Raw genomic sequence first — 20,126 nt, 5'->3', positions numbered from 1 at the left:
TAAATTTGGTGTTATCGCTCTCACTCTCTCATACTGGTCACTGGAAGTTTAACATGGCACCTCATGGCAAATAACTCTCTGAGCATCTGAAAAAAAGAATTGTTGCTCTACATAAATATGGCCTAGGCTATAAGAAGATTGCCAAGACCCTGAAACTGAGCTGCAGCATGGTGGCCAAGACCATACAGCGGTTTAACAGGACAGGTTCCACTCAGAACAGTGCACATGCTCAGCGTCATACCCAGAGGTTGTCTTTGGGAAAAAGACATATGAGTGCTGCCAGCATTGCTGCAGAGGTTGAAGGGGTGGGGGAGGTCAACCTGTCAGTGCTCAGACCATACGCCGCAGATTGCATTAAATAATAAAAAAAAAAAACGATTAGATAAGCACCTGAAGGACCACAACATCCAAGGATATACAATGTAATGCTGACATATAATCACACACATAGGTTGGACATGATGGACTTTTGTCTTTTTTCAACCTCACCTACTATGTAATATGCAGTTATGGGGTATTGTTTGTCGAATTTTGGGGGGAAAAAATGAATTCAATCCATTTTGGAATTGGGCTGTAACATAACAGAATGTTACAAAAAATGAAGCTCTGTGAATACTTTCCAGATGCACTATATATATATATATATATGCTATGCTGAAGGCCGACGCAGCCTTATGGGTTCAGAGTTTAGTAATGTGTTGTAGTCATTTTTAAATATTTAAATAATGGTACCCCCAAAAACTCTTCCAGCTCTGGCTCCTGTATTATTGGATTTTGTGCATACATAATCCAGCAGTTTGTCTCTTATGTGTTATTGCATATAAAAGTTTATGTTGGCTGTTATTTTATGAGTGCAATAACCCTTAACAATGGAACAAAAGTCTTCTTTACTGATCCTTCATCTATGCACAGAGATGTAATTGCTATAAGTGTGTTGTACCTTATCTCTCTGTTGCCTGCATGAAAAAAAGACAATATTAAAAGTAACTTTTAAGGACACAAATATTTGATTTTAAATTGCTGACTTGTTTTTGAAGGTGCAAAGCCCAGGACAATGACCCTAATCTTTTCTTTACTACATGTTAGTCTCTGACCCTAAAAAGCAGATATATCAGAGACCTCAACAATTTACAGGCTTCCTGTTGGTCTTAATTGAAGCGGAGCTACACTGTGTCTGAACACCACAAACACAAAACACCATTTAAAGTGATTCTAAAACCCTATTTTTTTTAAAATATTAAATGTGTTACACTCACCTGCTCTGTGCAATGTTTTTACACACAGCAGCCCCAATCCCCTTCTTCTGGGGTCCCCTGCTAGCGCTCCTGGCTCCTCCTCTTCAGTGAGTGCCCACCATAGGAAGCCGCTTGCTATAGGTGCACTCGTGCAGACTCAGCCCCGAGCCATGCTGTCTGCAACCTTTGACAGAGACGACGCGGCACGGCACGGCTCGGGCCAACCCCCCCTCCCCCCCTCCGCTCCTGCTGCTAACAATCTGCCCTATGAGGAAGAAGAGAGCAGAGAGAGCCACTGCTCTTGAACACAGTGCTGAATCGAGAATGGGCTCAGGTAAGCACATGGGGGCTGGGGGGGGGGGGGGGGGGATTCTGGACACAGAAGATTTTTTTACCTTAATGCAGATAATGCATTAACCATTTGAGCCCCTGGAGAATTTATCCCCTTCCTGACCAGGCCATTTTTTGTGATACGGAACTTCGTTGATTTAACTGACAATTGCACGGTCGTGCAATGTTTAACCCAAACAAAATTGATGTTCTTTTTTTCCCGCAAATAGAGTTTTCTTTGGTATTTGATCACCTCTGTGGTTTTTATTTGTTGCGCTATAAACAAAAAACACAATATTTTTGACTTTTTGCTATAATGAATATCCCCAATTAAAAAACAAAAACTGCGACATTGCGGTGGACAGATCAGACACTTTTGACACTTTTTTTGGGACCATTGACATTTATACAGCGATCAGAGCCAAAAATAGCCACTGATTACTGTATAAATATCACTAGCACAGAAGGGGTTAACACTAGGGGGCAATCAAGGGGTTGAATGTGTGTTCCATAGGTGTGCGCTAACTGTGAGGGGATTGAACTGAGACGGGGAGGAGGGGAGATGAGGAGACAGAAAATCAGGAGGGGCCGGCGAAGAGGAGCGCATCATGAGAGGTCTGACTAAATACAATCTCTTAGCAGCAGGGACCTGATCTACCCATCAGCTAGCTGTGATTGACAGGTAGCTTGATGAGGAAGCTGTCATGGGGCCCCCTACTTGCAATGCCTGAATGGTTAGTCCACCCCTGGTGTGCGGCACTTACTATTGCGAGCTGTGTCCGCGGCTGCTGGTGTAGCACCTGCCACACAGCTCGCATACTTCAAATTTCCTGTTGTAGAAAAAGTACAGGAACTCCATTCCCATGCGTTCCCGCAGGACTTGAGCCCTGTATATATATAAAAGAATAAAGTTCAAGAGGTTACTGCACTTAAAAATGTGTTGCTTTATTTCATCTGATCTTTAAAAAAAGATTACAAAGCAAGTAGAGTCATTAAAGACAAAAATAGTTACAATCATCTGTTCAGATGGAGATTACGTTTCGGGCTGGTTTGTTCACGCTCCTCCTTAGATCAGTCAAAACACCTCTTGAACTTTATTCTTATATATACAAAGTCAGTGGGAGGATTTGGTCCAAGTAGCAATTTTCCCTCCCTGGTGTCATGTGACTCATTAGTGTTACAAGGTCTCAGGTGTGAATGGGAAGCAGGTGTGTTACATTGGTGTTATTGCTCTCAATCTCTCATACTGGTCACTGGAAGTTCAACATGGCACCTCATGACAAAAGAACTCTGAGGATCTGAAAAAAATTATTGTTGCTGTACATAAAGATGGCCTAGGCTATAAAAAGATTGCCAAGACCCTGAAACTGAGCTGCAGCATTGTGACCAAGACCATACAGCTGTTTAACTGGACAGGTTCCACTCAGAACAGACCCTGCCATGGTTGACCAAAGATGTTGAGTGCACATGCTCAGCATCATATCCAGAGGCTGTCTGTGGGAAATAGGAGTACAAAGATAAGTGTGTCTTGCCTACAGTCAAGCATGGTGGTGGGAGTGTCATGGTCTGGGGCTGCATAAGTGCTGCTGGCACTAGGGAGCTACAGTTTATTGAGGGAACCATTAATGTCAACATGTACAATGACATACTGAAGCAGAGCATGATCCCCTCTCTTCAGAGACTGGGCCACAGGGCAGTATTCCAACATAACGACCCCAAACACACCTCCAAGATGACCTGCGCCTTGCTGAAGAAGCTGAGGGTAAAGGTGATGACCGGCCAAGCATGCCTCCAGAGCTAAGCCCTATTGAGCATCTGTGAGGCATCCTCAAACTGAAGGTGGAGGAGTGCAAGGTTTCTAACATCCACCAGCTCTGTGATGTTGTCATGGAGGAGTGGAAGAGGACTCCAGTGGTAACCTGTGAAGCTCTGGTGAACTCCATGCCCAAGAGAGTTAAGGCAGTGCTGGAAAATATTGGTGGCCACAAAAATATTGACACTTTGGACCCAATTTGGACATTTTCACTTGGGGGTGTACTCACGTTTGTTGCCAGTGGTTTAGACTTTAATGGCTGTGTGTTGAGTTATTTTGAGGGGACAGCAAATTTACACTGTTATACAAGCTGTACACTCACTACTTTACATTGTAGCAAAGTGTCATTTCTTCAGTGTTGTTACATGAAAAGATATAATAAAATATTTACAAAAATGTGAGGGGTGTACTCACTTTTGTGAGATACTGTATATCATATTATTAATATTTTATATAGTTAGAACAAGTGTCTAATCAAAGTTTTTGTTTTGCAGATGATGCCCTACTTTGTTATGAACTTATTTGAAAAAATGCCTGGACTGCCGGGTCTCTTTGTGGCATGTGCTTTTAGTGGTACATTGAGGTAACCATTTGGTGTTTTAAAAATTATTAGTATATCTGTTAATTAAAGAAAGGATGTAGCAGAGCACATCTTATGTTTGGAATACATATTTGGGCTGATATACCAAAAAGACTTGTGAATCTTTTCACAATACATTTTGTGAAAGGTTTGTGAATATTCTCTTCAATTATCCAATCATGTGCAGATAAAATAAATAAACATAAATTGCTTTTCACGTGACTGGATAATTGATGCGAATATTTAAATACATTTCTTGTATGAAGATTCTCAACCCCTTTAGTAAATCAGCTGCAATACAGGTCCTTCTCAAAAAATTAGCATATTGTGATAAAGTTCATTATTTTCTGTAATGTACTGATAAACATTAGACTTTCATATATTTTAGATTCATTACACACAACTGAAGTAGTTCAAGCCTTTTCTTGTTTTAATATTGATGATTTTGGCATACAGCTCATGAAAACCCAAAATTCCTATCTCAAAAAATTAGCATATCATGAAAAGGTTCTCTAAACAAGCTATTAACCTAATCATCTGAATCAACTAATTAACTCTAAACACCTGCAAAAGATTCCTGAGGCTTTTAAAAACTCCCAGCCTGGTTCATTACTCAAAACCGCAATCATAGGTAAGACTGCCGACCTGACTGCTGTCCAGAAGGCCATCATTGACACCCTCAAGCAAGAGGGTAAGACACAGAAAGAAATTTCTGAACGAATAGGCTGTTCCCAGAGTGCTGTATCAAGGCACCTCAGTGGGAAGTCTGTGGGAAGGAAAAAGTGTTGCAGAAAACGCTGCACAACGAGAAGAGGTGACCGGACCCTGAAGAAGATTGTGGAGAAGGACTGATTCCAGACCTTGGAGGACCTGCGGAAGCAGTGGACTGAGTCTGGAGTAGAAACATCCAGAGCCACCGTGAACAGGCGTGTGCAGGAAATGGGCTACAGGTGCCGCATTCCCCAGGTCAAGCCACTTTTGAACCAGAAACAGCGGCAGAAGCGCCTGACCTGGGCTACAGAGAAGCAGCACTGGACTGTTGCTCAGTGGTCCAAAGTACTTTTTTCGGATGAAAGCAAATTTTGCATGTCATTCGGAAATCAAGGTGCCAGAGTCTGGAGGAAGACTGGGGAGAGGGAAATGCCAAAATGCCTGAGGTCCAGTGTCAAGTACCCACAGTCAGTGATGGTCTGGGGTGCCATGTCAGCTGCTGGTGTTGGTCCTCTGTGTTTTATCAAGGGCAGGGTCAATGCAGCTAGCTATCAGGAGATTTTGGAGCACTTCATGCTTCCATCTGCTGAAAAGCTTTATGGAGATGAAGATTTCATTTTTCAGCACGACCTGGCACCTGCTCACAGTGCCAAAACCACTGGTAAATGGTTTACTGACCATGGTATTACTGTGCTCAATTGGCCTGCCAACTCTCCTGACCTGAACCCCATAGAGAATCTGTGGGATATTGGGAAGAGAAAGTTGAGAGACGCAAGACCCAACACTCTGGATGAGCTTAAGGCCGCTATCGAAGCATCCTGGGCCTCCATAACACCTCAGCAGTGCCACAGGCTGGTTGCCTCCATGCCACGCTGCATTGAAGCAGTCATTTCTGCAAAAGGATTCCCGACCAAGTATTGAGTGCATAACTGAACATAATTATTTGAAGGTTGATTTTTTTTGTATTAAAAACACTTTTCTTTTATTGGTCGGATGAAATATGCTAATTTTTTGAGATAGGATTTTTGGGTTTTCAGGAGCTGTATGCCAAAATCATCAATATTAAAACAAGAAAAGGCTTGAACTACTTCAGTTGTGTGTAATGAATCTAAAATATATGAAAGTCTAATGTTTATCAGTACATTACAGAAAATAATGAACTTTATCACAATATGCTAATTTTTTGAGAAGGACCTGTATATGTGGTGATCACTGATCAGACCAGGATTCGTGAAAAGGACAGGGGCCTAGCAAATGTAATTTGCAGTCACTCAGGCCGCGTACACACGCGGGGACTGTTCGCCCAACTTTGTCCGTCAAACAGTTTCGGCAAACAGTCCGCTCAAAATTAGCATGGACGGACATGGCCACACATGACGGACGAACAGTTTGCTGAAACCGTGCGCGATGACGTGAACGGCACGTACGACGGGACGAAAAATACGACGTCCTATACACTGCATTATAACTTTCGGTGTGTAAATCCTTTCTGAGCATGCGCGGAACTTAGTTTGACGAACAAGCCTACACACGAGGGGACTGTTCGCTGAAACAAGGTTTCAGCGGACAGTTTTTCGGAAATTCCGAAAAACCTTGTTCGTCAAACTGTCCGCTGAAACTGTCCGCTGAAAGCCCACACACGAGCGGACTGTCCGCCCAAACACTGTTCAGCGGACAAAGTTGGGCGAACAGTCCGCCAGTGTGTACGCGGCCTCAGTCTGCTGCTTGCTTCTCTATCCTCATCTTTTTTTATTAGAAGGAAGCTGATAAAATATATATAAAAAATAATAAAAAGATCCTCGTTCTGCTCCCACTACACCTCACACTCAACAATCTATTTGTCAAAATGTGAACAGAGGAGCATCTAACACTATAATGTGTACATTACATCAATACAAACCAAAATATTAATTAGTAAAGCGCTCCAACTTACAATATGGAAAAAAAAAACACAAATCCTCTTGCTTGTGGAAACAAAGAATAAATGCTTTCAGAATTCTTAAAGTGCATCAGTCCATGTGTAAACAAAATAAATAAATATCTTCAATTGTGTCAGTTCGTATAGCAAAGGTAAATCCACTTTACACTGCAAGTGCACTTGGAAGTGCAGTCGCGTTGAATCTAAGGGGTCGATCTGAAATGAGTGGAAGCTCTGCTGATTTTATCATCCAATCATGTGCAAGCTAAAATTATGTTTTTTATTTTCCTTGCATGTCCCCCTCAGATCTACAACAACCTTACTTCCAAGTGCACTTTCAGTGCAAAGTGGAATTTCCTTTAGTAAATAACCCTCAAAGTACCCTCGAATCAAAAACAAATGTCCGCTAAAGAACTCTGACACCATTCACAATTCAATGCAATCCAGTTATTAGTACATTGCATATGATGATATTCTGCCAAAAAATAAACAAAAATGTCCTCCTTCCATTGACCAAGCATCATCCACCATGTGAGCTAATGGGTGTACTCTCACCTAGGGCTGTTGTTAGAAAGCATGGGGCCCCATATGGACTACATAGCATGAGGCCCCATAAAGCCAATGCTTCAGTTATGTACTGATCTCTCATTGTGTTCATTCGGGAAAGGAAGAGGGTGATAAATATGACATATGGTTCCAATAATTTTCCCCCTGCCACACTGATCACCCTCCCTGCCCACATCTGATTTACCATGCTGGCCTGGTCCCCATATAGAAGGACTGGTGGTACCCCCTTATCTAATGCCCTGATCCGATCTCATATGCCAGAGCCAGTCTCTATGCTATTCATGGATTCATGATGTTCTTCCCAGTTCATGGGGTATTTGAAAGAGGTCTACATGTCCTCTCTCTGGGAAGATTGCTCGCCCTTCAAGGCCTTGATGCAATCTGACTCACAGCAGTAAGCGGTGTAGGTAAAACAGGTTTCCATCATTTTTTATTTTATATTTTATATTTTTTGTAAGTATTTTAAGTTTTTTTTAAGTGTTTTGGCTTGTTTCTTAAATACATAGAAGGAAACCATATCCAGTCTTTTATTTGTAAGTGAAGACAACTAATCCTTCAGAGACGTTGGATTGACGGCTCCTGATTATTTCCAAGGACAGGATACTTTTACTGAAGTATTTATTGCAGTGTTGTTCCGGTGATTCCCCCTTGTTCATGGAGGAACTATCTTAGATCAAGCTGAGCCTTGAGGATACTTTTTTATTAGATTTTGTACTCCAGTCAGAAAACTTGTTGCATTCATTGAGAAAATGGAAAGTGTTCCCTGAATGGTTTCTGTTTCGAGCAGGTGATCTCCTTTGTTCACTAAGGCGGCTTTCACACTGGGGTGTCGGCGGTAAAGCGCTGCTATTTTTAGTGATGCTTTACTGTTGCTTTGTGGAGGTTTTCGTCCACTAGCAAGATGATTTTCACCCCCGCTAGTGGCTGAAAAAGGGTTAAAACAGCCCGCAAAGCGGCGGTTTGGCGGTGCTGCCCATTGTTTCAATAGGCAGGAGCAGTGAAGGAACGGTGTATACACCACTCCTTCACCACTCCAAAGATGCTGCTTGCAGATTTTTTTTAACGTCCTGCCAGCGCACCGCTCCAGTGTGGAAACACTCAGGCTTTCATACTGAGACTGCAGGAGAGTCATTTTTCAGTTGCTCACAGGCGCTATTTTTAGCCCAAATGCGCCTGAAAAATGCCTCAGTGTGAAAGGGGTCTAAGCAGTATACCTGGAATTCAGCTGTAATAAAAAGCAAACAGTCATCACTAGCCTAAACAGGTTTTAAAATTCTAAATGTGGTTGCCATGGAGGGCCAACAAGTGCTAATTATGCCGCGTACACACGACCACACTTTCTGTCAGACTAGGTCCAATGGGATTAGTCCATCGGACAATGCAATCGTGTGTGGGCTAGTCCGATCGTTTTTGCGGAAAAAAAAAATCTGATGGACCTAGAAATAGAAAATCTATCTGACGGACTCACTTCCGAAGGACTAAAATCGGGAAAACCATTCGTCTGTGTGCTGGTCCGACGGACTAAATACGACACATGGGCAGCTATTGGCTACTGGCTATTGAACTTCCTTTTTTAGTCCCATTTATGTCATCATGTTCAAAACTAACGGACTTTTGAATGGACTTAGTCCGATCGTATGTGGCCAAGTCCATTAGTTCGGAAAGTCCGCCGGAACTCTGCCGAAAGTCCATTGGGAAGACCGTCGGACCTAGTCTGACGGAAAGTCCGACGCGCCATTAGTAATCAGACATTGGAGTTGATTTTCTAAAGACAAATAGACTGTGCACTTTGCAGGTGTAGTTTCACTCTGTAAGTGCAGTTGCTTCAGAGTTTAATAAATGAGAAGCTCTGCTGACTTCCATCATCCAAGCTAAAATGCTATTATTTAATTTCCCTTGCATGTGATTTGGTATTCTTGTAAACTCAAGCTGTACCTAATTTACTAAGCTCTGGAGCATCTGCATTTGTAGTTGCACATCTGCATGTGCAACTACACTTGCAAAGTGCACAGTCTATTTGCCTTTAGTAAATCAACCCCATTGGATTATTATCTGCTATGTCCTGTGAAAGTGTATGTATTGCCCCCATATTTTTTTTTTTTATTATGAATAGAATAGGCAGATGTTTAAAACCCTGTCAGTTTATTTGTTGTTGTCTATGTACTTTTTCTAAAGAATTCCCTTCACTTCCTGTCTAGAGACACAACAGCAAATCTGTACAAAAATGAGGAATTGTTTGGATTTTGTCCAAATGAACTGTTTAAAGTTCAGTCAAATCTGGAGTTAAGCTTTGAATTACAATGGTCACCAAGAAAAATAGAGAGAGTGAATATACTTAGCAGGGATAAAGACTAAAAAAACAACTTAAAGAGGAAGTAAACCCTGATGGGTTTTACTTCCTCGTTTTATCCCTACAAATTAAAAGCATAATGGGCTAGTATGCAATGCATACTAGCCCATTATGTGACACTTACCTGCAAACGTAACTTGCACTGTCCCCTGTGCAGGCCGTGTCCATCTTCTTCGCCCCTCTTCCTTCTGGGGCCCAGACTCCGGCTCTGTGACTGGCCAGAAACGCGTGACGTCCGTTTCTTCACAGCTGATGCGTACTACAAGTGAAATTACTCCTGAGCAGCGCATTTTTAGGAGATGTTTCCACTACCTATAGGTAAGCCTTATTCTAGGCTTACTTATAGGTAGAAGTCAAACAAAACAGTTTACAACAGAGGATCTAATCCTTCCTGACTGTATTCAAACCAGAAAAGTTGTGGGTATGCATACATTTATGTGTATATTTCTGTATGAATTTGAACATTTTGTTTTAATTGCAGCACAGTAGCCGCAAGCATCAATGCTCTTGCTACAGTCACCTATGAAGACATTGTTAAGAACATCTTCAAGAACATTTCTGACAGGAAAGGTACCTGGATTAGCAAAGGCTTGTGTGAGTATTATATCTTTTTAAACTTAAATTAATTGTTGTTTTCAAAGAAATGTAATTGTACATTCTATTTATTTATTTATTTATTTAGTTATGTATTCATTTATAATTTATTATGGTTATTGGTCAGGGCTAACAATTGCATTAGTAATAGCATTTACCCCTCGGAGGAGCCACTTAGTATATTGGGTTCTCTGTTCTCATGTAAACACTCTTGGAACAGCTTTGTCCCCTCTAATGCCCCATACACACGGTCAGAAATTCTGACGGAAAAAGTCAGATCGGATCATGTTGTCAGAAAATCCGATCGTGTTTGGGCTCTACCGTACTTTTTCTGTCGGAATTCCCGATGGAAGAAGTTTGAGAGCAGGATCTAAAATTTTCCAACAACAAAATCTGATCTGACTTTTTCCGAACGTGTGTAGAGAATTTCCGACGCCCAAAGTGCCACGCATGCTCAGAAAAAATTTGGAGACGAAAGCTATTGGCTACTGGCCTGTACATAGTCCCGTCGTACGTTTTGTACGTCACCTCTTACACACGTTCCCACAAAGTTGTCAGAAAATCTGATCGTTCAGAATGAGGTGATGCACAACACGTACGACGGGACTATAAAGAAGCCAATAGCTTTCGTCTCATAATTTATTCTGAGCATGCATGGCACTTTGTGCGTCGGAATTGTCTACACACGATCGGAATTTAAACGATCGGATTTTGTTGTTGGAAAATTTTATATCCAGATCTCAAATGTTGTGTGTCGGAAATTCCAATGGAAAAAGTCAGATGGAGCCCACACACGATCAAAATTTCCAACAACACAGTCCGATCCCACATTTTCCGCCAGAAAGTCAGACCGTGTGTACAGGGCATTAGAATGTGGCATAGAGTAGGATTAGAGTAAGTTTTTGACTAAACTTATGCCGCATGATCGGAATTTTGGTCGGAAAAAGCTCTGATGGTTTTCCTGACGGAATTCCGACGGGCTTTCGCTCAAGCTGTTTTGCATACACATGGTCACACCAAATTGAAACCGTCAAGAACGCGGTGACGTACACTGGGCTAGAAAAAGGAAGTTCAATAACCAGTAGCCAATAGACATGTACATTCGTTTTCGTCTGAATGCATTTTCGTCCGAATTTCAGGTATTTTCGTTATCTTTTTAACAAACGATAACGAAAGTGCAGAATCCGAAAAACGAAAGATCCGACATATATAAATGCTTTATTTTCATTTTCGTTGTGACAACAGTTCGATATAGATAGGAGATTCGACATGACTCTGACAATAACAATCTGTGTCTATCGAATCTGTGGTCGAATGTGCCTAACCTTAACTGTATTAGTCCAGGATTATTCTACATTGAGAGAAAAGATTCAACAGAGAGAGAAAAGATTCGACATAGAGAGAAAAGATTTGACATAGAGAGAAAAGATCGCTGCTGGAATTGGGTGGGGAAAGTAAAATGAAAATAATGATGATGATGATGAATGTTATTGGCTGATTGTAACCAAAAAGGCGGAGCAGTAAAATAGCTAGAACTAAGTACACACATACAGCCAACTTACTTATGATTGCTAGCAGAGAGAGACACACACACTGAATCATTTCAGAAGACAGTCAATCTTATCTGGTCCGTTTGTCAGAAAACCTAAATTATTTGGCAATTAAGCATAAGCACAGCAGCAGAACAATAGTGAAGCAAGCTACAGTTCAACTTAACTTTTTCATAATAATCTGCTGCTATTGTGTTAGTGTTGTGAACTTGATAGTGATACTAGTGTTGTGATAGCCTCAGAGGCTGCCCGTGTTGTGTGAGGGGATTTATTATTATAGATTCTATATTATAGATTGAGATTCTATATACCTTCATTACCTGTCTGATCAGTGATCACTATCAGTAGTCCATTTTCTGTTTGAATTATATACATTCAACATGAACGACAAAGATTCGACAAAGCAGCGAAAAACATACAAACATTGAATCTTTGGCTTATGGTGTCTGTTGAAAGTTCTAAGAAGATTCGACAGAGCTGCTAAACTATACGGAGTCATACAGTTTAGCTGCTCCATCGAATCTTCTTTGAACATTCGACAGACACCATAAGCCTTCAATGACAGATTCGACCTTAATTCATTTAGATTTTCGAACTAATGCAGTTTTTAAGGAAAAACAAAATAAATAAAAACTAATTTCGGGAGTAACTAAATAAATGTATTTCAGAAGAAAACGAAATTCCAAAACAAAATGTTTCAGTGTGCACATGTCTAGTAGCCAATAGCTTCCGTCTCGTAGTTGAATCTGAGCATGCGTGAGTTTTTGCATGTCGGAATTGCATACACACGTATGCATTTTCGGATAGGAACTTTTTCTGACTGAAAAATTGAGAACATGCTCTCAATCTTTTGCTGGCCAAAATTCGGCCAGCAAAAGTCAGATGGAGCATACACACAAATGCATTTTCCAATCAAAAGCTCTCATCGGTCTTTTGCTGGCCGAATTTACGATCGTGTGTACGGGGCATTACACTTTAACAATTATACCACAAGAGCATAAATCTGACAAAGAACAATATCAACAGTTAACAGTATCAATAAAGATTAACAACAGCACAGTAGCTCATCTGCAGTCAGTAGCCAGTCTCTAGTGCACGCTGTATTTATATACTGTACCTGTGGCGACTAAATATGTGGTCCCTGTGAAGCAGTCAGCAGGTGGTTGGCTCCTGATAGTCCACCTTCCACCAGCTATCGATAGGACCCAGTTTTTAAGGTGGTGTACTTACAGTAAGTGCTGTCCCTTTAAAGCTCTGCTGCAGTGGTTTGATGCTACTAGGTAGATTGCCAGTCTCTCCTTCTCTGCTAGCAGCGGTATTTCACCACTTAAGCTCTGGACCATTTGGCTGGCCAAAGACCAGAGCACTTTTTGCGATTTGGCTCTGCGTCGCATTAACTGACAATTGCCCGGTCGTGCAAACAAAATTGACATAATTTTTTCCCCACAAATAGAGATTTCTTTTGGTGGTATTGGATCACCTCTGCGGTTTTTATATTTTGCACTATAAACAAAAAAATAGCGACAATTTTGAAAAAAAAACACATTATTTTTTTCTTTTTGCTATAATAAATATGTCCAAGAAATATATTAACCACTTGCTTACTGGGCACTTAAACCCCCCTCAGTCCCAGACCAATTTTCAGCTTTCAGCGCTGATGCACTTTGAATGACAATTGCGCGGGCATACAACACTGTACCCAAATGAAATTTTTATCATTTTTTTCCCACAAATAGAGCTTTCTTTTGGTGGTATTTAATTACAGCTGGGAGTTTTATTTTTTTGCTAAACAAACAAAAAAACATGCAAAAAATAAATAAAAAATCATATTTAATAGTTTGTTATAAAATTTTGCAAACAGGTCATTTTTCTCCTTCATTGAAGTGCGCTGATGAGGCGGCACTGATAGGCTGCACTGGTGGGCACTGATAGGCTGCATTGGTGGGCACTGATAGGCTGCATTGGTGGGCACTGATAGGCTGCACTGGTGGGCACTGATAGGCATAGTTAAGGCGGCACTAATAGGCACAGATAAGGCGGCACCGATGGGCACAGATAAGGCGGCACTGATGGGCAAAGATGGGCACAGATAAGATGGCACGGATGGATGGCACAGATGGGTGGCACGGATGGGTGGCACTAAGGGGCACTGATAGGTACCACTGATAGATGGGACTGATGGGCACTGATAGGTGGCACTGATAGGTGGCTCTGATAGGTGGCACTTCTGGGCACTGATGGGCGGCACTGCTGGGCACTGATGGGCACTGGTAGATGACACTGATGGGCACGGATATGTGGCACTGGGGTGCAGCACCTTTGTTGAGGCAGATTGTGGGCACTGCTGGGTGGCACTGTGGGCACTGCTGGGTGGCACTGCTGGGTGGCACTGTGGGCACTGCTGGGTGGCACTATGGGCACTGCTGGGTGGCACTGACGGGGGGCACTTATTTTTTAATAATCTTTAGTGATGAGGGGGCAGGTGGGCACTGGCAGGGGGCAGGTAGGCACTGGCAGGGCTGGCTGTGATCGGGACTAATGTCCCGATCACAGCTGCCGGTGATCGGCTCTTTTTTTTCCTCCTCGCGCTGTCAGCGCGAGGAGGAATAATAGCCGATTACCGGCTCCGTTATATCACATGATCAGCTGTCATTGGCTGACAGCTGATCATGTGATAAGGGGTCGGGATCGACCCCTTGCTCTGATCGGTGATCAGGCGAGTCTCATAGACTCGCCGATCACAGAGCGCGCCGCGCGCGCCCCTCAGTAGTCCCGGCAAAGGAGATCCGCACTATAGCCGTCATTCGGCTATAGCGCGGGTCTCAAGTGGTTAAACATTTTTTTCCCTCAGCTTAAAGCGGGAGTCCACCGGGACTCGGCGTTTTTTTTTTTTTTTAAAGCCAGCAGCTACAAATACTGCAGCTGCTGACTTTTAAAATAGTGACACTTACCTGTCCAGCGCGCCCGCGATGTCGGCACCCGAAGTCGATCTCTAGATCGTCACTCGGGTGCTGCCGCCGCCATCTTGGGTATGGGAATCAGGAAATGGAGCCTTTCGGCTTCATTTCCTGGTTCCCTACTGCGCATGCGCGAGTTGCGCTGCGCAATAAGGACGGTCCCCGCTGCCTCTGGGATCTGTGTGTTTCCCAGCAGGCAGCGGGGCACTTGCGGAAGGGGGCGGGCACTTGCGGAAAGGGGCGTAATCTACGCCCCTTTCCACAGAGAGCTATCCCGGAAGTGGGTGCAGTTACCTGGATTATCCAGGTAACTGCACCCCCCTCCCCCCTGAAAGGTGCCAATTGTGGCGCCGGAGGGGGGGAGGATTCCGATGAGCGGAAGGTCCATTTTAGGGTGGACCTCCGCTTTAAGCCAATACGTATTATTCTACATATTTTTGGTAAAAAAGCCGCAATAAGCATTTATTGATTGGTTTGTGTAAAATGTTTGCATTTTTAGTTTTTATTGGGACTGCAACATTATGGCGGACACATCGGACACTTTTGGCGTGATTTTGGGACCATTCACATTGATACAGCGATTAGTGGAATTAAAAATGCATTGATTACTGTGTAAATGTGACGGGCAGTGAAGGGGTTAACCACTAGGTGGCACTGTAGGGGTTAAGTGTGTCCTAGGGAGTGATTCTAACTGTTGGGGGGCTGTGTGTGACACGACATTGATCACGGACTTGTGTCTTTTTTCAACCTGACTAACTATGTAACTATGTAACTATGTGTCAGTGTCATTGGACAGAATGGGGAGATGCTTGTTTACATTAGCATTTTCCCGTTGTTCATCTCCGTGAGAGGATCGTGGGTATCCCCACGGACATCGAGTCCGCGGGACCCGTGATTACGCCCACGGAGCACTCACCCACAAGCCGCCTCTTAAAGGGCAACATACAGATAAGTTAATCTGCCTGTACGTGCCCTTCTGCTGCAGTATATCTGCGTGAAACGGTCGGGAAGCGATTAAGCACAGCAAGCGGCCACTTACCAGTCTCAGGCACACAGACAATCTGGATACTGGCTGTTAGCGATTCTTATGGCTCTCCGTTCAGGGCAAATTGCCCTCTTTGTGTGGCCATAATGTGCAATAAAACACTTGCTTCAATGTGTCTGAGTCCGAAAGTGAACCTCTGCCAGGTCTTTAGGCATTTTAATATTGTTATATTCCTAATAAATGGTACACTAACTTTACAACAAGCTATCACTGACCTCTGTAGCTGCAGGTACTGTGGAGCATTTCATTCTCAAATTTCACGCTATGGTTAAAAGTAAATGTGAAATGAAAAGAACTGTAGCTGCTGTACACAAGGTGTTATTCACTTGAAATCATATTACATAAATTAATACAGCGCTTGCAACTGTGCAGAAAATGCAAATACAGTAATAGCATCAAAACTAAAGTCCAAAAAACATAAAATATAAAACTATATTGCAAATAACGTCCCAAAAACGTCCCAAAAGTGACGTGAAACCAGAAATTACATCAAATTGTCGTAATTTCTGTTTTCGAGTCCTAACGACATCACTTCCGGTTGCTATGGAACGCACCCTGGCTGCGGCATTCCCGGAAAGAATCCTTGCTTTCTACATGCCTTTTTATTTTATTTTACTTGGCCTTCAAGAGCAAGACAAGATTATATTATATTATTTAATTAACTGTATTGATTTATTTACACAATGTTGTTTAGAATTATTTTACACTTCGGTTCCAATTGTATTAACCACTTGCCGACCACATAACATAGTTATATGGTTGCCGAGCCTCTCCTGCACCGGATCACGAACCTTGTACGTGATCCAGCACTTCCAGGTAGGGGGCGCGCACTGTGATTAGTCATAGTGCAAGGCAATCAGCGGGTGCCGGCCAATGCATGATTGCCGGCACCCGCTGCTCAGCCAGAAGAAACACATGACAGAGGTCTGTCCTATCAGCAGGGATGTGCTGTTTCTTTTTCTCTGTGGCACATTCCTTAGTGAAAGCACCACATAGTAAACACATTAAACACTGCTTAGGCACACATTTAACCTTTTAATCGCCCTAGTTATTTAACCCCTTCCCAGCCAGTGCCATTGATACAGTGGCAGTGTCTAGTTTTAGCACTGATCACTGTGTTAGTGTCACTTATTCCCACAAAGTGTCAGTTAGTGTCACATTATTCACCGCAATATTTCAGTCCTGCTATATGTTTTTGATCACCGCCATTACTAATAAAATAATTAATAAAATAAATAAATACAAATTTCAGTATATACCATAGTTTGTAGAAGCTATAACCTTTGCACAAACCAATCAATATACACTTATTGGGATTTTTTTACAAAAAATATGTAGCAAAATACTTATTGGCCTAAATTAAGAAATTTGATTTTTTTTTACACTTTTTTATTGGATATGTTTTATAGCAAAAAGTAAACAATATTGTTTTGTTTGTTTTTTTTTCAAATTTGTCTGTCTGTTTTTGTTTATAGCTCAAAAAATAAATAACCCATTTGGAATCAAATACCACCAAAAGAAAACCCCTATTTGTGGGAGAAAAAATTATATACATTTCACTTAAGTACAGCATTGTTAGTTAAAGTAACGCAGTGGCATTTAGTAAAAATGGCCTGTGAATGAATGAATGAATGAATGAAATACTTGTATAGCGCACAATGCGAACTGAATCGCCTCTAGGTGCTGTGGCGAGCTTTGATCATCTGCTAAAAGAGGAAGGTCTTGAGTTTTTTCCTAAAAGCCAGGTGATTTTCTTCCAGGCGGATGTTGATTGGTAGAGCATTCCATAGCCGAGGCCCTTGGACAGCAAATCTCCGATCCCCCTTGGATTTATACCGGGCTTTGGGCACGAGGAGGAGGCTTTTGTGAGGCCTGTCATGAAGGGGGGGGGGGGGTAAATCTTCCAGAGAGCAAGTGGTTCAGTAAGGCCTCATTCTCATGATGCATACTACAGCATATGCCTGTGTGAAGACCATGTTTTCATGCCTGAGCAGGCATCCCAATTGCTGTCAACTGGACACAGCTGCTGCAACAGATGCTGCTCCCAATTTGACACCCAAGTGGGTGTGGGTTCATGGCTCTGAGATGCTTCAAGTAATATAATTAAAAAAATATATAAACATTGTAATTGTGTAATTGTGTGTCTATACAACAATGTCTTACCATCTAAGAAATAATGAGGTTTAGAGAGGGGGAAAAGACAAGCTATCACATGGTCTATGCCAGTGGTTCTCAACCTCAGTCCTCAAGTATCCCCAATGGGCCATGTTTTGGGAACTTCCCTTAGATAAAATAGCTCTTATCAATACCCTGTCATTGATAATGTATTAAAGAGAACCATTGGTCTATGCCATGGCTATAAATTGCATAACTTACAACGTTGAAACATAAAAAATGTATTTGGAGACAAGGTCAGTCCACCCAAAGATGATACCCAGTTATAGGTAAATGGTGGCAATTGTAACTGCCTCTGTGACTTTCAGTGACTCAGAGGTCGAGATCTCTAAACTTAGATCAGTAGTCCTTGGTGCCAACAGCTTATCCCCGTATCTTTTGGTATTGAGTTGTCATTGCAGAGGTAAACAATTGGTGCTGCTTAGCTAAAGCATGGAAGCAAACTACAATCTCTGTTAAGCAAGCGATATGGAAAATCTCATGGATTATGACCCAAGAAAAAATAGCGAGCTCTCTTAATGATTCCACGCAAAAATTTGAGCTTACCTGGGAACCCTGGGCCCAATTTGTGGGGATCTCTCTCATTCCAGGGATCCCCCCCCGGCCCACGCACTGAGCAAGGATTGACCATTGGGAACCTAATGAACATTCTAAAGGCCCGTACACACGGTCGGACTTTTTGACAACAAACATGCAAATTAGCTGTTTTGGAGCAACATCCGACCGTGTGTACGCTCCATCGGACAAACTTTTTCCGTTTTCATCGGACTTTTGTTGGCTGTGCGAACGGACAAACTTTCTGGCAACAAAAGTCCGATGGAGCAAAGTCCGACCGTGTGTGCAAAAGCATCGGACTTTTGTACAAGGTACAAACACGCATGCTCAGCACCAATGCAAATGATCGAACTACAATACAGAAGTTGACCAAAGGTGGCGCTGGAGTCATTGAACGTCCTCTTTTGAAGTGGCGTCAGTACGTTGTGATGTCACTACGTTCGTGTTTGTTGTCAAAAAGTCTGATCGTGTGTATGCAATACAAACTTGTGGACCACGCCCTTTGTACAAAAGTCCACGGGAAAGTTTGTACAAAGTCCGATCGTGTGTATGGGGCTTTACTCTCTCTCTCTATCCTTTTCCATCTTTCCTTTCCTCTTTCTGATTCTTCGGAAGGCTAGCCTCCCATTCCCCCAGGGGTACTGGTAGACCTTTATAACATTCTCGCATATCCAACCTTGAACATCATGGAGGGGTGGCTGGGAGGGTCCGCTCTATGTGCGGGAGGCCCTCTCCCTGTGCAGTGTGATCCCGAGAGGGGTGCAGGGATGGGGGTACCTCCTATAGCTAACCCAGGTTGGGCCCAACCTGGGAGTTGAGACTCCCCTGCCGAGACAAAATGTTTATATGTTTTGACCCCAGCGGACCTTCCAGGTCACTCCCTCCCCTTTATGATGAAGGGAACCAGGCTCACTACTTTTAGAGCGTTTTTTTTTTCCATATGTGTTTTGCTATAAATTCCCCTCACTCTTTAATTGTCATGAAGGTTGATATGTTAGCTAACATGACTGTCACCATCTCTTTTTATTTATTCAAATACTACTTGTCAAGTTGGTTGATTCAGTATCTCTGTACTTTGTTATTTGAAAAATAAAATACTTTGAAAGAAAATTGGTGCTGCTGCTTCCACCATGTTTAAGGGAGGGGAAAATTTTAAGAGTATTTAGTGTTGTGGCACTTTGCAACCTAAGTTCCTCTAGGAGGTTTAGTTTTAGCTCATATAGCTTTTATTCTGCCACAGCCGTTACAAAGACAATTCTTACTCAGTGTTGGATATATCATTTATTTTATATTACACAGGATGGAACATGAAACTTAAGCGTAGGATATGAGAAGCTAGAGCAGCCTTTCTTAACCTTTTAAACACAGAGGATAGCTTGAAATACCTTTATGGTCTCAAGGATCAGAAAGGTAAAATACATTAGTGTGATGGTCAGGAAGAATGCTCCCTACACTAGTGGTAAGATTTACCCACTTACAGATGGATAAAAAGATCAATGGTGTCAGTGGGAACTTATCTGAGAGGCAGGAACTGCTCACTGCTCAGTGAACCCCTAGCCATCCCTGGAGGAACCCTGGTTGAGAATCCCTGAGCTAGAGAGTGTTCAAAAATAACAACGTTCACCAATAACTGAATTATTGGTTACATCTTGATTTATCCTACTGTAGTAGATGTCATCTTACTCTTTCGCACCTGAAGATTAATCAGGACCTCTAGAAGAAACAGTCATAGATGTCCCAGGAGAT

General features: G+C 42.4%; 1 protein-coding gene across 2 annotated transcripts in view; it reads left to right on the top strand.

The window, feature by feature from the left end:
• Positions 1–20,126, top strand: part of SLC5A12 (solute carrier family 5 member 12) — a 118,716-nt gene that overhangs the window by 71,340 nt on the left and 27,250 nt on the right. For both annotated transcript variants that reach the window (XM_077460839.1, XM_077460838.1), the window contains exons 8-9: positions 3,873–3,961; positions 9,986–10,098. In XM_077460839.1, the coding sequence (XP_077316965.1) occupies positions 3,873–3,961; positions 9,986–10,098 (202 nt within the window). The remainder of the gene's footprint in view (positions 1–3,872; positions 3,962–9,985; positions 10,099–20,126) is intronic.

This window comes from Lithobates pipiens, unplaced genomic scaffold (genome assembly GCF_037356315.1).
Source record: "Lithobates pipiens isolate NorthernLeopardFrog02 unplaced genomic scaffold, aLitPip1_a1.2 Scaffold_10, whole genome shotgun sequence".
In the NCBI taxonomy this organism is placed as follows: Eukaryota; Metazoa; Chordata; class Amphibia; order Anura; family Ranidae; genus Lithobates; species Lithobates pipiens.
The sequence above is the reverse complement of the archived record's forward strand: the minus strand, read 5'-3'. Positions and strand labels throughout refer to the sequence as shown.